Source organism: Pinus tabuliformis, chromosome Q, assembly GCF_031772625.1.
Source record: "Pinus tabuliformis cultivar Carrire ecotype Pingquan chromosome Q, CPIR1, whole genome shotgun sequence".
Lineage (NCBI taxonomy): Eukaryota > Viridiplantae > Streptophyta > Pinopsida > Pinales > Pinaceae > Pinus > Pinus tabuliformis.
In genome coordinates this window covers 1,305,150,423-1,305,168,772 of record NC_142296.1, presented here as the reverse complement: position 1 = coordinate 1,305,168,772, position 18,350 = coordinate 1,305,150,423, and the positions used below count along the sequence as shown (strand labels likewise).

The following is an 18,350-nucleotide window of genomic DNA, read 5'->3' as shown; positions in this document are numbered from 1 at the left end:
CTTTTCAGAAAATGCTTTTTTTGGGAGTTGGTTGGTTCAGCCGCGAACTTCCCCAAACGCCCGATGATCTTGAAATCAAATTTTCTTGCACTACTTACTTCAACCATTAACAAAGAGGGAGAAAACGATACTAAAATCCAGATGTAATGGAGATACCTGCCATCATATTCATAAATTTAACTACCATTCAAACCCTAGTGAATAAACAAGATACCTGTGTTTAAAATCACTCTTCATCACGCTATCATCAATGGCTGAAATTAAATTTATGCACATAAACAAAACATCTTACAACATTTCCAGGAGAGTAACACTAGCAAGATTTCAACCCCAAAGCCTTTCTTTATTGCACATAAAAAATCGATTACAAGAGAGCATTCTTTAGCACAAGACTCACAGATCGAATGATCTCAAATGACCCCTGACACCCTATTTAAAGAAAAATTTCCCAACGGCTAGTTCGAGTAATCCATGTCAAAGTGATCTCGACCGTCGATGAGGATCAAAATCTCTTTTAATCTCATCCGTCGAAATTTTAAATGCATTTTAATATATTAAAAAATTAAAATTTTGCATTTATTTCCTCAAAACTTTGACTTTTAGTTATTTTATTATTTTATTTTATTTTTAGTTTTTATTTATTTTATAATTTATTTAAAGGGACCCTCGAACTTAGCCTTTGGAAAAATCACCTAGGACCTAGGACTTATGAGGGGATAAAACATTTTCTAACCCTCAAGACATTTTACATCATGATTTTTACATTTTTACATCTCAAGGGGGAAGACCCATATGACATAGACCTTCATAGACTGCCCAATTCTGCGACACAAATATAATCTAGCAAATCAAGCAATTTGTAATAACTTAACCAAATAGTTAGGACTATTTCCAAATCACTTTTACATAGACTTGATCTAGCACATTAGGACTCCCCTAAGATTCTAATGACAAAATCCATTCCGGCTTTGGGGTTAGGCTGAAAGAAAATTCTGTCGATTGTGGATCGGTGAGACAAAAAACCTTCTAGAACGTAGATCATCACTAGAAAACTAGGTTTACCTAGGCAATTACATACATGACACAGATCTACTAAGATTATTTACAATTTACACATGCAGATAGGGTTTATAAAATAGCATGATTAGGCTGATGATGATAGTCGAATGGCACGAACATATCGATCAAGCGCTATCCCTTTTGCAAAAAAAAAGGGGTGTACTACTATGGGTAGTTGACACGTAGTGGTTAACATCTGGCTCTACTTGGGGACATGTTGCTGCACTATAGGAATGTGAGAATCCAGAATCTGTATCCAAGCAACACACAACAAAACATAAGTAGCGTCCATCCAAAATTCATCATATAACACTAAGCACAGGAAAGATATAAGCTCTTCATTTATTAACTATCTAGTAACATGAAAAGTAAATCTAATCCTAAAACAGAATTGATAATGCTGAAAAAACAAGGAGTAGGGTTAGAAATACAGAGGATGCCCCATGGCATCAGATGCATTTAATACAGTGTATACTGAGCATTTGCTTGCTTTTAGGCAAATCTATCGGCTGCTTCTCGGATATGCCATGTCCAATTCTGCATACGGTAGGACTTTTTCCTATCCGAAAATCAAGTTGCTCGTGGCCATCTGATGCATCAAATCTTTTTCTCATTTTCTTTCGCTTGCGCTTTTTCTTCGTGGCAAGCTGTATCACTAATGATGTAGAACATTCTGCTTCGAAACTCTCAGATGAAGTATGTAAGATATGCATGACATGCTAAGTCACAAGACGCGTGCCTCAGGGTCTCGTGTCCCGTATTTCACGTGTCGAACACGAAAATCGCCCTAAAACGTGTCAAAAACGTTTTTCTTCGTGTCCTTCAATTGAGACACAGGTTTTGGACGTGTCAAAAACGTGCACTAACGTTTTTGGTTCTTAGGACACGTGTCCCATGAAAAGTGACATTTAAAACCTGCAACATGGTTTATTTTTGGGTTTTTTTTGTCATTGTTCGCCACCGAAGTTGAGTTTGCTTGTCGCTAGAATCCAATTTGTTGTGCAGTGTGAGGAATTCCATCAGATTCGAGCGCAATGCTCACAACTTCACATCGACCTAGACTTGGAGATGTAGGAGACGAGCGTTCGCATGCTTTGTCGAGAGTTTGGAGCACTTAAATTTCTTATAAGTTGTGTTATAGCCTACGAAACTTAACTTAATTATACACGAGTGACCACGTATAGATCGTGTGTTGAAATAAAAATCCCAGCTCCCCGTCATGTGCTCATTGCTCACTACACCTTCGAGGTCTAAAGGGAGGGAAAGCTCGATTAATGCTCTGGTCAACAATGAAGTTTGAACACATATAAATTTATAGTTCATAAATTTATGTGAAGTTTGAACATGATCAAACTTGTTTGAAGTTGATAACAAAAATTATAACATGAACAATGAACAATGAACATTGAACTGTGAACATCATTGATGTAGTAAAATTAATAAACTAACTAGTAAATTACTAAATAGTAAACAGTGTATACTAAATACTAAATAGATATCATCATGATTCATATCTATATGGATCAAGCACTATATTTCAGTATTTTTTAATATATATATAACGTGTTCCTTGTGTCCTGTTTTCGGGGTCACTGCGTCTCGTGTCGAATACTCGTATTTATGTGTTCTCCATGTCTCTTGTCCTCGTGTCATGTGACTTAGATGACATGTCTTTCTTCATTCTGCATCTGCTCTGTCAAGGATGATGTATCAGTTGCACAAGTATCATGAGTTATAACTTGACCCTTTTTTATTTCTTCTTCGATCATGTCATTCTTAGTAAAATCTTCATTAATGGAGTTAGCCTCTTTCTCGGGATATTCACAACAAGACAGGACCTGTGATTTCCTCTCTTCCAACATGTTATGTAATGAACCCATTTCTCTGACATGTCTTACTATTAACTTCGCTTGATTGAGTTCAGTTTTCACGAATCTTTCTTGTAGAGTGACATGATTAGCTTGCATAGCCTTTATTTGATTCTGAATAATGGACATCTGATTAGAATGATTAACTTCCATTATTTTTAATCTGTTCTCGATGATATGTATTCCATCTATATTTATGACACGTGGTACCTGCTTTTATTCTATGGCCAATAATCTATTCTGAAGAGGTATTTGACCAACTTCCATGTCCTTTATAATTTTATCATGTCTTGCTTTTATGTCCATGAAACAATTTTGCATATAGCTTATCTCTTTCTTATGATTTCCCTGCTGATTATTATAATCGAATCTCATGATGGTCATTTCTTCATCCAGAGGTGACAATTTGTTCTGAATCTAACTTATTTCTTCTTGATAACTTGCTTTGCATAAAATTAGTTTCCTTGTCACGATTAGCTTTCATGGTCTCAATTTCCTTAGCATGCTGACTTTGCATGTCGGTTATGTGATTAGAGTGTTTAATTTTCATGATTTCCATCTCCTTATCATGTTTTTCCAGGTGGGTGCATAAAGTTCTCATATCATTGGCATAATCAGTTACAAATTTTTCTTGGTTGATCTCCATATTTTTTACCGGCCGCATTAGTTCTTCTATAATTTGCTTTTGATTTTTCCTTTCATTGTCGACACTGATTTTATAATTTGTCCCTGTTTTCCCACTATCATGGATTTGATCTGCAATAGTACAAGTGGATGGCACATTTTGATATGGAGAATTGTCTTGAAATCTTTCATCGACAGCTGGATCCTTCACAAGATCACTTTCATTCTGTAGCATAATTTTAGGAGCACAAGGCGAGCTATCTTGATAACCATATCTATCTTTAAAAGCATTGGCAATGTCTTGTAAAGAAGTGAAAGAATCTTCAGGACAATTATTAAACCAATTCAAAGCATCACCCTCTAAAGAAAAGGTAAATAAATTGACATCTTCTTGATTATACTGGGGAGAACTACAATATATGAGCATTATACTAGTAAACTTGCATAAATGCTTTCTAACAGCGACTGAATCACCATTCGAGAATAAAGATAATTTACGAATGGACGCTTCTAGAATATCATGGAGAACATCAGTAAAATGACACGGGGTAAATGAATAATCCATGATGAATAATGAAGGACCAAATGGATGATAGGGAGATACCTCTGTTCATGAAAATCAAGAGATGAAAGACGTGGAGTCGCCACTTGAACACGAACCTTACTCTAAGATCCAAAAGATAACAAACAATCGGATATAAGGAGGGCTTCTTGTCTCGGAAAAATGAAAAGAAATGGAATCGCCACCCAAACAAGGAACAAACCGAGATGCCGTAAGATAGGGTGATGAAAAGATCAAATGACGCTGGGAAATGCTGGCTGCTTGACAGGCTAATGAATGGGGGAAAAGATAAGATGTGCCAAAAAATGTTGTCATTGTCTGCTCAAATGATAAAGATGATATGAGGAGAATGAATGTCGTTGAAACGCCAGGGACAAAAAAACTCTATCCCTGGCAACGACGCCAAAAATTGTTGTCGCACAAAGTGTTTAAGCACTACGACAACATTCAGACTGGGGGCTGTCACCCTGATCCCTGATCTCTCCATTTAAGCTGTTTCCCTAGGCTAAGGGCGGTATACTCTATGGGATAAAGGAAGACCAACTAGGAACCAGCTGGGTGGGGAGACACAGCGAGGCAAACAAGCACCAGAAGATTTTAATGATGGATAACTTGATGGCTTTAAATGATTAAATCAGATAGAGTAAATGCCAAAACAAGACATGACCACAAGATATAAATAATTTTAGACTAGTGCCTTCATTAATAAAACAAGCTATCCAAATTGATTTTCAATATGTGATGAAAAAGTGACACTAATCCACAAATGCCCAAAAAGATTCCAGATTTAAAACAATTGTCATTTTTGACCCATAAAAAATGCATTTAATGACATTAAAGAACTTCAAATTTAAACTTTAATTATTCTTTAGGCAATAATGCTTAATGGTAACCGAAAAATTTAAAAATCTTTTAAGGTGATAAAAAAAAGGCTAAAAAAAATAAAAATTAATGGGCCATAGGCCACAATTTTTTTTTTTTTTTTTAACATTAAAGCACAAATCCCTTTTGTTTAGCTTTTAAAATCTTTAATCACCAAATTTTTTCTATGATTTTTTAAATGTTTAGGATTTTTTATATATTTTAGATTTTTAATTTTGAAAATTTAATTTTTTTTAGGATTTTTTAAACTTTTTTAATTTTTTAATAAAAATAAACAAATGTATCTAAATCTAAACTAAATGAAAGTGAAATTTAAAACAAACACTAAATATATACAAATGAGATGAAATTTAAAACTAATTTTTTTTTTATTAAAATCTAAATGAAATCGGAATATTAACAAAAATTTCTAAACTATATAAAATCAAATCTAAATCTAATTAAAAAATTTAAATGAAAAGAAAAACAAGAGCTAACCCTAAGCGAAAATCAAAAGAGACTAAACAAAAATGTGCATACGATTAACCCTAGCCAACTAAAACATAAAAGCGAAATAAAATGAAACAAATCAAAATGTTAAAATGAATAAGTTTTGCTATGCCTATGTAGGTGCAGTCGACGGCAAGGCAGAACGAAGGTGAGGAAGCCGAGAGCTATGCGTGGGATGGAGCAGGGACGACTAGGGCAGCCTTGATGGATGCTTGAGGGTTTGATAAGGAAAAAATGCAGGGGCCTTTGCTGTTTGTAGCAACGTGTGGAGGGAAAGGAATGCAGGCAGGAAGGATACCACGTGAATGGTGGCAACACGCAGATGGCAGAGAGGACAGTCCTTGAAGCACGTAGAAAGGCGTGGTCTGGACATATCTGCGAGTAAGAAATGAAATGCGGAGAGCTGCACGCAGATGGCTAGCGGATGGGTGGAGCAGAGATGCGTAGGGCGCTGGAGAAGATGCTGATGGTGAAATCGCAGAGACCAAAGAACTGCGTGAGGATGGCAGTAGCGTGAGCAGGGTTTGAAGTTGTGGACGAAGCGAGGTATGGCAATGGGTTTGGTATGATGCAACGTTAAGAGGATGTGGGCTTTTATGAGATAGCGTATGGGCAGCGTATGCAGGAATTGAGCCACGATGTTGAATGAAATTGCATGGAGAAGAAAGGTATTGCAGTAGCGTAGAGGGTTTTAAGCATGTTAGCAAAGGTGAAGACAGTGAGAGAAAGGGATCCGCCGGCATACAGGTAGAAAAAGTTGCGTGAATGTGTGGAGAGTAGAGAAGGAATATAAGCGATGAGGAGACATTATGCAAATTGGCAGAGCAAAGATGGCTTGGATCTGGCAGAACGCTGGAGCAGAGGACGCAAGTCAAGGCCGCAGGCCCTTGAGCACATGTGGGGCTTATTTGGTTGCTGGCTGACCTTGACAAATTGTCTTATAACACAAATAAATTCATAACTCCATGAATACTTATCGGAATTGGATGATCTTTAGATCAATCCTATACCTCTCGATGAGAGGGATCCAAGAAAAATATCAACTGCCATAAATAAGATGACCCGCATGGAGTTTGGCCATAGTTGCCAATTTTAATACTATATCCCACAAGATATCCTTTCTCAGTAGTTTGATCTAATTTCTTTCTCTTTTTTTTCGGGTATAGAACAATATGCCAAACTCCCAAATATTTTGAAATGACTGACTTCATGTAATATTCCTAATTAGCTATGGCTAATTGGAATATTCGATTTTGCTCAATTTTGCCTTCTATAGTTATTTGTAAATAAAATGGTGAGGAAAAGGGGACATAACTCACTTTAGAATAAAAGTCACTTCCTAGTAGCACAACATTGTGACTTAAAGGGGAGCCAAGGGGGCCAAAGGACCACGCAGAGATGGGGCCCACACAGACACTTGGAGGGACTGCGTAGATGGGAAAAGGAACATGTGGCAAGAGGAGATTACGTTGGAGGAGGTGAGCCTTGGGATTGAGAGAGGCCAATGCTATAAAGGAGAGAGGAGCCTCCTCATTTTGGCATTCAGTTATGAGCATTTGAGCTAGTCACTTCGACTTGGAGCACGCTGGTTGTTTAGCCTGTCTGCAACACTGTTTAGTGCACTGAGTGTCTCCATTCGGAGATCTCACCCTTAGCCCGGGGGACTTCGAGTGCCTACTCAGGCAAGGTAGTTTCAGCAATATTTTTGCAGTAGTTTTGATCTTTGGCATTGAGGTGGAGCTGAGCATTGGAGGACTGCGCAGTCTTGAGAGAGAGGGACGCAGTTCTTCTGGGGGCAGTTCCGGATTAGGGGTTTGTGGAGGAGTTGAGCTATGAGATTGAGCAAGAGATCAGCTCTTGCATATTGGAGGAGTTTGGCAGAGTATCAGGTAGTATTTTGGAATATTCTACTTAGTGGTAGCGCAGAGCTTTGAGGGATTGCGTGATTCCCTAAGGGGGCGATTTTCGGGGGTCGACCATTTCAGAAAAGCTTTTTGGGTTTTTCTAGGTTTCTTGAGTAGAGGCTGATTCCAGAGTTTCAACATTTTCTGAGGAGGGGAACAGTCCCGTATCCTCATTTGATTTCCAGTAGTAGCAGAAGCACGACAATTCTCCAGCATCATCCCATGCAGTTCAGAGAGAGGCCATTCCTTTGTTATTCTGAGTGTATTTCTTCACTTGCCTGGTGCAAGTCGAGGTGCCATCCTTATGATCACCTGCTGTACTCATTCCGTTACTCAGTATAATAAAATGGCTTCGCATTTCTCTCTGCATTTCTCGAGTATCTGCTTATATTTCATGTTTACATTATTATATGTTGCACCACTATTATTTTTATCATTTTGAGTTTCCCGGTTATTATATCATTTGTGCTTATTTCGTTGGAGTTACTGGGGTTTTGGAGAATATCTCTGAAACGGGATATTACACTTCAGGTGTCTTCTTATAGGAATCCTCGTGAATCTCTTTGAGTTGATGCCTCTTCAGTGTGCTCTTGACCCATAGTTGATTTTTCTCTCTTGTTGCCGGATCTCTGCTCTGATACCATGTGAAAATTTCTAACCTGAAATTCTACTGCAACACAAGAACCCTTCAGCAAATATTAAAATAAATTCTACTGCAGTTATCACATAATTAGACAGAGAAAAATACATACACAAGAACCAATCACATCAACACAATTGTTTTTGGACAATTGTCCCCGGAAAAACCCAATGTGGGAAAACCGGTACAACAAATGAGGGCTTTATTAATCTTCAACAATAATCGCTTTTACAAGGAATGATTTTACAGAGAAACTGAGAGAAAACACCTGAGACTTTCTCCTAGAAACTTTTTGACACTTTGGAGACCCTTCTGCCTCTTCTGTGTGGCTCAGCTTGGCTCTGCGTCCCTTTGTGTCACCTTGCGTGAGAGTTACGTCTTTCTTGGATTGCATCTCCGTCTGTGTTGCGTCTTAACGTCCCTGTGTCACCTCCTCCTCAGTCATTGACTGTTGCTGATATCCTCCTCTTCATCCACCCTGCAACTCTCCCTTTGAAATCGATCTCCTCTTGAGAATCTATTTTCCTTGAGATACTAAGTATCTGCCGGTGTGTCTCCAAATGATCCTCAAGTCTTCTCTTATACTTTTCTTGTTGATGAATCAACGATTGAGATTAAGTCTCTAATCAACGGCTAAGATTAAAACAGACTTGATCCTCATCTCTTAGAAGCTTCTCACCCTTATCTTTATTAATACCCATTAATATTTTTATTTTCCTAAGTTTAGACTTAGGAACCCATTAAAAATATTAATTATTTTAATAACTTCTCATCTGGGTGGAATTTCTCCAAACAATCTCTGGGACTTGAAGATCTCATGTGCCTTAGCCTTTGCACCAAATTTGAAGGCTAGAGCACATCCGATGCTATCAAAAATCAGCAAACACTTCAGGGTGGTAGGTCTGTCTAGGGTGTTGGGGCATCCATTCAGTTGATTATTGGAGAGACTAGGGCATTGGGGCGTCCTTTCAGTGGGAGATGGAGAAGAATTCTTTTCTAGAATTCTAGGAACTTGTTGCTTTCATTTCAGTTGGGGCTAAAGATTAAGGAATTTATTAGAAAAGCGTTCAGTGGTTTTTGACCAGGAGGGGGTTTTCCATCTAAAATTCTTGTGCCTACTGTGTTCTTTTATTTACTGTTATTACTACGTAAACATTAATAATAATTGAAGATCAAGTAATCCTCTGAAAAGATTTAAAAGTGCTAATTGCTAAGGCATACTGATTCACCCCCCCCTCTTAGTATTTCCAACAATATCCCCCACTAGTGTGCAACAATCTCTATCCAATGATAAAATAGCCTTGATCTATGAGAAATGCCTCCACATGTGTGAAAGTAGTAGAGTGCTCCATGGAAGTGTAATGTATGTCAATAATAAATTGCAATGTCGTCAAAATATAAGAAGGGAATCAAGCACTCTAGTATTGAAGTCCTTTTGTGCAATAAAAAGTGGTTTGGCCTCTCCAGGTATAGTAATCTCGAAGAACCTTGAAACAATGAATCACTCTACAAAAGTGAGCGATTATCTCATCAAATACCACCCCAAACCCTAGGTCACCCTCACCAAGAAGTACAACACCATCAAACCTCATTCATAGGCTGAAAATCACGTAAATCCTATGCCAAAATGTTGATACCATATTCAAAACCTATGATAAGGCTTCTAGGAAAATTCATGGTTGCCAATGCATGTCACAATACCTTAGGAAACATGACAATTCCCTAGGCAATGTCATAATTCTCGACACCTTCACAATACCCTAGGTAACATCTATCACAACTCTCAAGACACATGACATGACTCCCAAGGTAGACAACTTTCTCAAAAGCTGCAAAGTTTATGTGTCATAAAGCCATCAATGAGAGTAGAGCACTCCTCAAAGGTCGTACTCAAGTGCTAAAACCATGCCAAGTTAGCCTCAAAACTCTAGGCCTCTCCATCACATCATCAAGTAGTATGCATGAAATCCAAATGTGTAAGAGGGTGAGAATGGTAGGAAAGTGGTTGTGTATTATATGAAACATCACTGTAGGAGCATAATGGACACTTCAAGAGTTAGGTCGCTCCTCTACAAGAACCACTTCTCATCATATAATATCAATGCCATGACCAAGCCTCCATAGAAATATGCAATTACTATGATGCAAAGGTTGATCATGTGAGGCAAATGTGCAAGCATCATTAAATAAGTTGATCCATGAAGAAAACACATGCAATGTGAAAATGCGGAATCCCTGAAACACTACTACAACCACTGATTATATTTCTCCTACTAAATCAAGTTATTTACAGTATTGTACTATAAACATCGAAATAAATACAACTTCAACCTTCACAACTTAAATAATATGCGGAAACAAGAACTGAGCAGTAAAGAAATAGCACACACAAGTGACATTGTTGTTATTGGACAAATGTGCACGGAAAAACCCAATGCGGGAAAACAGGTGCAGCCGCTGAGGGTTTGTATTATTTTGCAGTGATTTCTGAGTACAATTTGTCGGATGCCCAAACTGGAAATCCTATATAGAGATCTAACTGGACAAAAGGATAATGGATGATCTCACCCTGTCACTAGGAAATCTAACATTGATCTACGCTGGAGATGAGCCTCTATGCTGTCTCTGCGCAATACTGCATCACACCCATGCAATTACTGCGTCACAATTGCTGGGACTGCGCTGCACCTCCTCTCGATCCTCTGCTCACTGGAAACTTTGGCCCTCCGGCCTCCCGGTCTCACACCCCGGCTTTGGCACTAGATCCCGGCTGTTCCCCAACAAAAATACAAACTCCCTCTGAAGCTCTGCGATGCCACATCGTAGCTCTATGCTTCCTCTGCGTGGCCTAGTGCTACGTCTCTGGACTACTCTTTGCCCTCTTTGCCTTGCACTCTCTGGATCTCTCCTCTGGAAAATTATCCCTACCCTTCACTGCAAGAAATCTCCTTGATCACCTCTCTGACAACTGTTGTGCTGCACTCTTTAGAAAATCGATCTTTGATCTCTCACTCGATGTATTTTCCAAATGCCCATCAAACCTCTTCTTATAATCCTTTCGTTGATCAATCAACAACCCAAATTAGATTTTAATCAATGTCTTAGATCATTTTGGCTTGATCCTCGTCTGTAAAAAGTTTCACCCCCAGTTTAATTAATACCCTTTAATTATTTTAATTTTCTAAGTTTAGACTTAGGCATCCATTAAAAGTAATTAATTATTTTAATAAAATTGTTTCCGGGTGGAATTTTCGAAAACAATTTTTGGTATTTTGGAATACATGTGTCTTAGCCTCCCTGAAATTTTGAGGCTTAGAGCACATTCGATGCTACTAGAAATCAACACTCCCTCTTAGTGAGGAATGTGCTCTGGTAATGCAACCTGTTGAAGCATCACCCTGACTCTGTAACATCTCCCTATGAACTGTTTTCATGTCTGACATCACTGCCCACCAACTACTGCGCAAATGCTGCATTCGTGCTGTTGCTGACTCTGCATGTTGCTGCCAACTGCATCTGCACTGCAACTCTGCTCCAACTGTTGTTGTTGCAACTGCAACAACCGCAATGAAAAACACATCCAAAATATTGAACAGATGTTCAACATGATGCATCTGTGGTTGGAGTTCTGACTGCTGCTAGTCTTTGCACTGACCCTCTGAAGCCTCTGCATTGCTTCTGACTCTGCAATGTGCTAACTGCCCTGTTGCCAACTCTGCTATGCCCTGCTCAGCGTCTAGCGCTCCTAGCCACTACAACTATCACTCCGACACTCCTCTGCATCAACTGACACTGTTCCATCTTGCTACTTCTGATATGGGCTCCCATAGCAAGGTATTGATCCAAGAGGTGAACTCCTCAAGGATCCTGCCCATTTGTAGTTCTTTCGAACTACAGTACTAGATCACCCCACCTCTCCCCTTCAGATATTTGGGAAATCATGGCAAACTCCTCCTCGATCTTAGCGATTGCAGCCTGTAGATCACGTTTCTCTTCCTTGCCCTTCTTCTTGAGAGGACACTATGTAGCATAGTGACCAAATTCACCACACTGGAAACATTTGATCTTTGATACGTCCTTCTTTTGCCTTTGCTGCTCCTACTGCCCCTTTGATGCAAGGGCTGCATTCTCTTCCTCCTCCTTGGGCTTCATCCCACTGTTGCTATTGCTATAAAGTTTGCACTTGACTAAGTCTCACCTCATCTCTTCCTACTGAGGAGCGGCCCACATCCCTTCCCAATTCGGCAATCTCTCTCTGCCCAGGATACTCTAGACAAACACTTGCCATTCTTTTGAGACTAAATTCAGGTCTAACCTCACCATCTTGGTGAGCTGAGGTGCTGATCCTACAGCTGACAACGAGTCTCAGACCTCTTGAAGCTTTGATAGGAATGGATCAATGTGTTCCCCCTTCTGCATCCTCGTGGATCTCATTTTCACCTCTAGGTACATCTTCCACTGCTCAGAAGATCACTGATACAATGTAGCCAAAGCATCCCACATCTCCTTGGCAGTCCCTTTGCCAACAATGTGACATACAACATGATCTCTCACTCCATCGAGGATCAACTGCTTGGCGTTCGCCATTTGAGCCTTGTAATTCTTGAGTGGATCTACATTTCTCGGTTCAGCTACTACACTATCGACATAGGTTTTGAGATTATGCTCATCCAGAAGGCAGGAGATCCTAGCCTTCTAGCTCACATAGTTGGATGCTCCGTCCAGCCAATCTTGATCTCTCAGCCCATTAGCTGCCATCTTTGCCAACAAAATGTCAAACTACCTCCTCTCTCCTTTGCGCTGTTGCTAGGCTGTGCTATGCACTCCCTATTGGAGTTAGTAGATCTGCTCCTCTCTATTGTTGCTCAACAATTGAGAAATCGAATTCCTTGCCTAGGAATTCTCTGAGGAAGAAATTCCCTCAAAAAGTGTCTCCTCCCTTCTTTTGACGTTTTTCTGCCCTAACAACTACTGCAAAAAACTGTGTCTAACCTGAACAATCCTCTGCGTTGAAGCTTCTGTTGCGCTGCTCCCTCTACCACTGACAAATCTGGAAATCTTACCTCTCTTTCAACTCACTCAGAAAGAGATCTTCCTTGAGAATCTTGCCCTCCTGGCTTGGACTGCGTGATCCCTCTAGGAATTTGATATGCTGCCTATGCAACACTTCGATCTCCCTCCTCTTCAACGCTTGGCTCTTTCGGTCTGCTCTCTTGCTTCACCTGCGCTTTGATACCATGTGAAAATTCAGAATCCTCGAAACACTACTACAACAACTGATTATATTTCTCTTACTAAATCAAGTTATTTACAGTATTATATGGTAAACATCGAAATAAATACAACTGTAGCCTTCATAACTTAAATAATATGTGGAAACATGAACTGAGCAAGAAAGAAATAGCACACACAAGTGACACCGTTGTTTTTGGACAAATGTCCCCGGGAAAACCCAACACGGGAAAACCAGTGCAGCAACTGAGGGTTTGTATTATTATGCAGTGATTTCTGAGTACAATTCTTCGGATGCCCAAACTGGCAATCCTATGCAGAGATCTAACTAGACAAAAGGATAGTGAGATGATCTCACCTTGTCACTTGAAATTCTGGCACTGATCTGCGCTGGAGATGAGCCTCTGCGCAATACTGCGTCACACCCACGCAGTTACTGTGTCACTGTTGCTGGGATTGCACTACACCTCCTTTCGATCCTTTGCTCACTGGAAGCTTTGGCTCTCTAGCCTCCTGGTCTCACACCTCGACTCCGACACTAGATCCGGATTGTTCCCTAGAAGAAATACAAACTCCCTTTGAAGCTCTATGGTACCACAACGTAGTTCTACATTGCCTCTACGTGGCCCAATGTTGTCTCTCCAGACTACTCTCTGTCCTCTCTGCCTTGCATTCTCTAGATCAGGAAAACTTCCTTCGGAAAATTATCCCTGCCCCTCACTGCAAGAAATCTCCTCGATCACCTCTCCAGCAACTGTTGTGCTGCTCTTGAGAAAATCGATCTCTGATCTCTCACTCGATGTATTTTCCAAATGCCCAACAAGCCTCTTCTTATAAACCTCTCATTGATCAATCAACGACCCAGATGAGATTCTAATCAATGGCTCAGATCATTTTGGTTTGATTCCTGTCTTCTTCTAGAAGTTTCACCCCCAGTTTAATTAATACCCTTTAAGTATTTTAATTTCATAAGTCTAGATTTAGGCATCCATAAAAAATAATTAATTATTTTAATGAAGCTGTCTCCGGGTGGAATTTCCCAAAACGATTTCTAGGTATTTTGGAATACATGTGTCCTAGCCTCCTTGCAAATTTTGAGGCTTAGAGCATATCCGATGCTACCAGAAATCGACATGCAATACATAAAGGACACCAATACATGAGCAACCCATCAATATCAAACCACCAAAGACAATCCATCCATGTGAGAATGAAGTGCAACCATGAACAGGGAAATAAGCACCAAGATAAGCCACCATATAAACCATTGAACCAATGTGCATCCCAAGCATTATGATGATAAAGTAAGTTGATCAATTAAGCAAAAATTGGTGTATGTCTCAGGTATATCAATATCTCAATATATTATACATGTCACATGAAAATTCTATCATGTGATGAAAATCACAAGTTAACCTCTCACACAATATGAGGGGTAGCATGAGTAATGGCATACAAAATTCATATTGAGCTTATGGGAATAAACATATTCAAGTTGTGGCTCTCATTTCTACAATTGTTGTTTACTTGTAGCTTTTGTGTATATTATTTTAGATGTTGTGTTTAATCCATCATTTGTTGGAATAGGTCTACCATATCCTTCCCCATCTTGATCTGGAACTCAGTGTGGATCTATGTTTCTTCTAGAAGTTACTACCTTTGCTTGCAAATTGCTCTTCCAAGAACTCATTTTGTTCTTGTCGTATTTCCAACAAGTGATTAGCAAGTTTTTGGATGATGTTGGTATCCTGCAGAAGCTTGGTATCTTTCAGAGTTCATTAAGAAGTCATGAAGACAAGTTCAATGGGCTGAAGCAAGGATTTGTAGGAAAACAATAGAAATGGCACAAAAAAATTGTTGATTCTCATGATTCCCCCAAAAAATTTAGAAGCATTAGATAATCCTCAGGTTTTGTGATCTTTTATGTAAAATACAGTTAGAAAGCAATGAGAATTTCATGGTTTTAGCAGTAACAAGAATCTACTAAAAAATTAGAGGAAATTTCACTAAAATGTGGCAGAGGAATGTGGAATGCCATAAAAGACTTTGTGAGTTCCACCATGGCATAAAATTTGGACACCTACAAATAATTGGGTGGGAAAATTTGCATGAACAAGGAATATCTCGTGATTGACTGTAAAAGCATGCCAATAACTTAAATGATAATATCTGGAAGTTGCCACATAGCTATCACTTTAATTTTGGTACAAAGTTCATCAAGATTTTGAGGAAAAAGATGAGTGGGAAGGACTGTAAGCGAACTAAAATTGCTGTAACTCAAAAGCCCTAATCAAAAGCTCTGCTACTAACTGATATGTGCACAAGTGAGACATTAATGAGAAACTCACATGAGAAGAGTGCAAGAGAGGAATTGTGATCACTATACACTTTGTACATTTTGTATTTCATTAGGTATATAAATTTTGTTCACTCTTTATTTCGTTAGGTGTATACATAAATACAAAAATTAGAAGGTGGATAGTATTTATGATGAGTTAGGTGAGCTATAGAAGTGTCTCCTAACATAGGAGTTACAAATATAAATATACATACCACAAATACACCATCACTTTTTAGCAACCACTATGTTTCGTCACAAGTATCTGCAAAAGGGGACTAACAAGTTTGCAAAATTTGGCATTTAGCTATCGACTTGGAGGATAATTTAAATATGCCTCGTATCTTTTACTATTGAAATTTTAAATGTATTTCTAGGAGTGACAAGAAATATTTAGTGATCCTAGTTGTCTTTGTTTTCCTGCAATTTTCTTTTGTGACCAAATCCTTCATGCATATCCATCACAGAATGCTAGGTAGAACGTAGGTTGAAAACTATCTTACATGTTATTATTGTTATGTTGTAATGACACTTCAATAAATAACTAATTTTTCAAATATTGGCTCCTGGTTTGCAGGCAGCTTTTATACCAACTGTAATATATTATTCACTTTTCACCTACCACTAAGTCTCTTCACAAGTATTTGCAAAAGGGGACTGCCAAGTTGGCCAAATTAGGCATAGTATTTGTATGTTCTTGACTTTGTGGATAATTTAAGTATGATTCATAGTTTTTAGTATTGAAATTTTAGATGTATTTTATAGAGTGATCAGAAATATTTAGTAATCCTAATTGTCTCTGTTTTTCTGGGATTTTGTTTCAAGTCCTAGTTCATGCATATCCATCAAAGAATGCTAGATAGAGGGTAGGTCGTAGACCATCCTATAAGTTATTGTTATGTTGCAATGACATGAATAAATAACTAATTCTTCAAATATTGGCTCCTTGTTTGCAGGCAGCTTTTGTACCAACTCCTGAAAGTGCAGATGATACAAGCTATTTCATGTCACGACATTCACAAAGCTCACATGCAATACAAGGGCATCTAGATTCAAGTGACTCTTCCACCAGTACAACAAGTTCTAATTCATTAAATATTGGGCTTGAAGAGGGGGTATGTATGATGTAATTTTTCACCTTGTGTATGATTGGCAGACAATTACCTTCATATAGTACAATTAGACTATGCTTTCATAATTCTAAGCTGTGTTTGGATGTCTTAGGAGCAACAGTGGTTATTTGAAAACACCGTAAGAAATAGAAATGCAGCTATAATACCAGCTTAAACATCTACTAAGGTTTATTTGACATACAACCTGCCCCAGTCTTGAATTAATCACTTTGCATGACTAGTGATAGCACTAAATGCCAATAACCTCAAACAATTCTGTCAATTGATGAAGGGGAATATGTACTGAAAGGTGGCATGGGGAAATGGTGGTTAAGGCCCTTCAAAGTTGGATGGCAGGCACACAAGAAAACATGGAATTCACCAACCCTCCTCTATCAGTCTTGCTAACTAGGAATGAGATAATCCTTATTCCTTACCCCAGAGCATATTTTTATAAAGATAAAATCTTCTTGGGCCTGACATTGACAAGGCTGGAACTCTTAAAATGCAAAGAAAGACTCCCCATCCTGTTGTGCTGGATAGTATGCAAAATATTGTCTTCTCGTATTCCTGAAAGAGATGGAGCAGTGGGAGTGTTTCTTTTAGGAGGGAGAAGGATAGTGTTCATAGAAAGGTCTTGGCATTTCTAGTTGTGATGATAGCAAGGGTAAAGGAAATTGATAATTGCGTAATAATTTGGCAGCTCAAGATAAGGTAGCAATTCAAAAGTTAAAGGAATAATAGTGTAGCGGATATTCATTTGAAAAAAGTTTCCAGGATATTCATTTTGAACACACTTGTGAAGAAAATAATAGTGTAGTGAATGCGAATACTAAAAATTGTCATTTTGATGAACATGGACTCTTTTGAAGCATGCAACTTAAGGAAGAAAGGAAATAGAAGACCTTGGTCCTCATAACATTGGAAAGATTCAATAATACATTGGTATTGCATTTACTGCAAATATGGTTTTAGTCCTTGGGTTGCAATGAGCAGAAGGGATCATCTGTTTTATATCTTCTCGATATGTGTTTTTTTATCATTCTAAGGAAGTTGAGTTGCAGGTTCCATATTGTGTTTTTCCATGTATTACTTGTTGATTTTTGGGGTAGCATTGGATGTGCTCTAGCTCTGAAATTTTGTGGAGGGGCTAGAATACATAAGATCTCCAAGACCTAGAAACCATTTGGAGAAATTCCACCCAGATTGTGAGTTATTAAAATAATTAATATTTTTAATGGAGTTCCTAAGTCTAAACTTAGGAAAATAAAAATATTAATAGGTATTAATAAAAATATGGGTGAGAAGCTTCTAAGAGGCGAGGATCAAGTCTGATTTAATCTTAGCCGTTGATTAGGGACTTAATCTCGGTCGTTGATTCATCAACAGAAAAGGTATAAGAGGAGGTTTGAGGGTCAGTTGGAGATACACCAAGTGATCAAAGAAGTTCGATTTTTCTGGGGCATGGTTTGTTGAGAAAATTGAACTGGTGATCTGAGTTGCAGCAGAGGGGCAGGGATAGTTGGGGTTGGAGGATCTTCTCTGGGACCTCGAATACATAGCAGAGAGAGGCAGAGACAAGACAGAGGAGGCAATGCAGACCAAGGGAGACTGACGCTAGGCTAGGAGGGCCCACGATT

The 18,350-nt window shown here is 38.7% G+C and overlaps 1 protein-coding gene across 3 annotated transcripts in view; it reads left to right on the top strand.

Moving 5' to 3' along the window:
* The window catches only part of LOC149224626 (putative serine/threonine protein kinase IRE4), a 472,510-nt gene that overhangs the window by 363,970 nt on the left and 90,190 nt on the right, over nt 1-18,350 (top strand). For 2 of the 3 annotated variants that reach the window (XM_089386195.1, XM_089386193.1), the window contains exon 15: nt 16,555-16,713. In XM_089386195.1, the coding sequence (XP_089242321.1) occupies nt 16,555-16,713 (159 nt within the window). Of the gene's footprint in view, nt 1-16,554; nt 16,714-18,350 lie in introns of those variants that run through there. The other variant, XR_016249525.1, reaches the window with a different exon arrangement.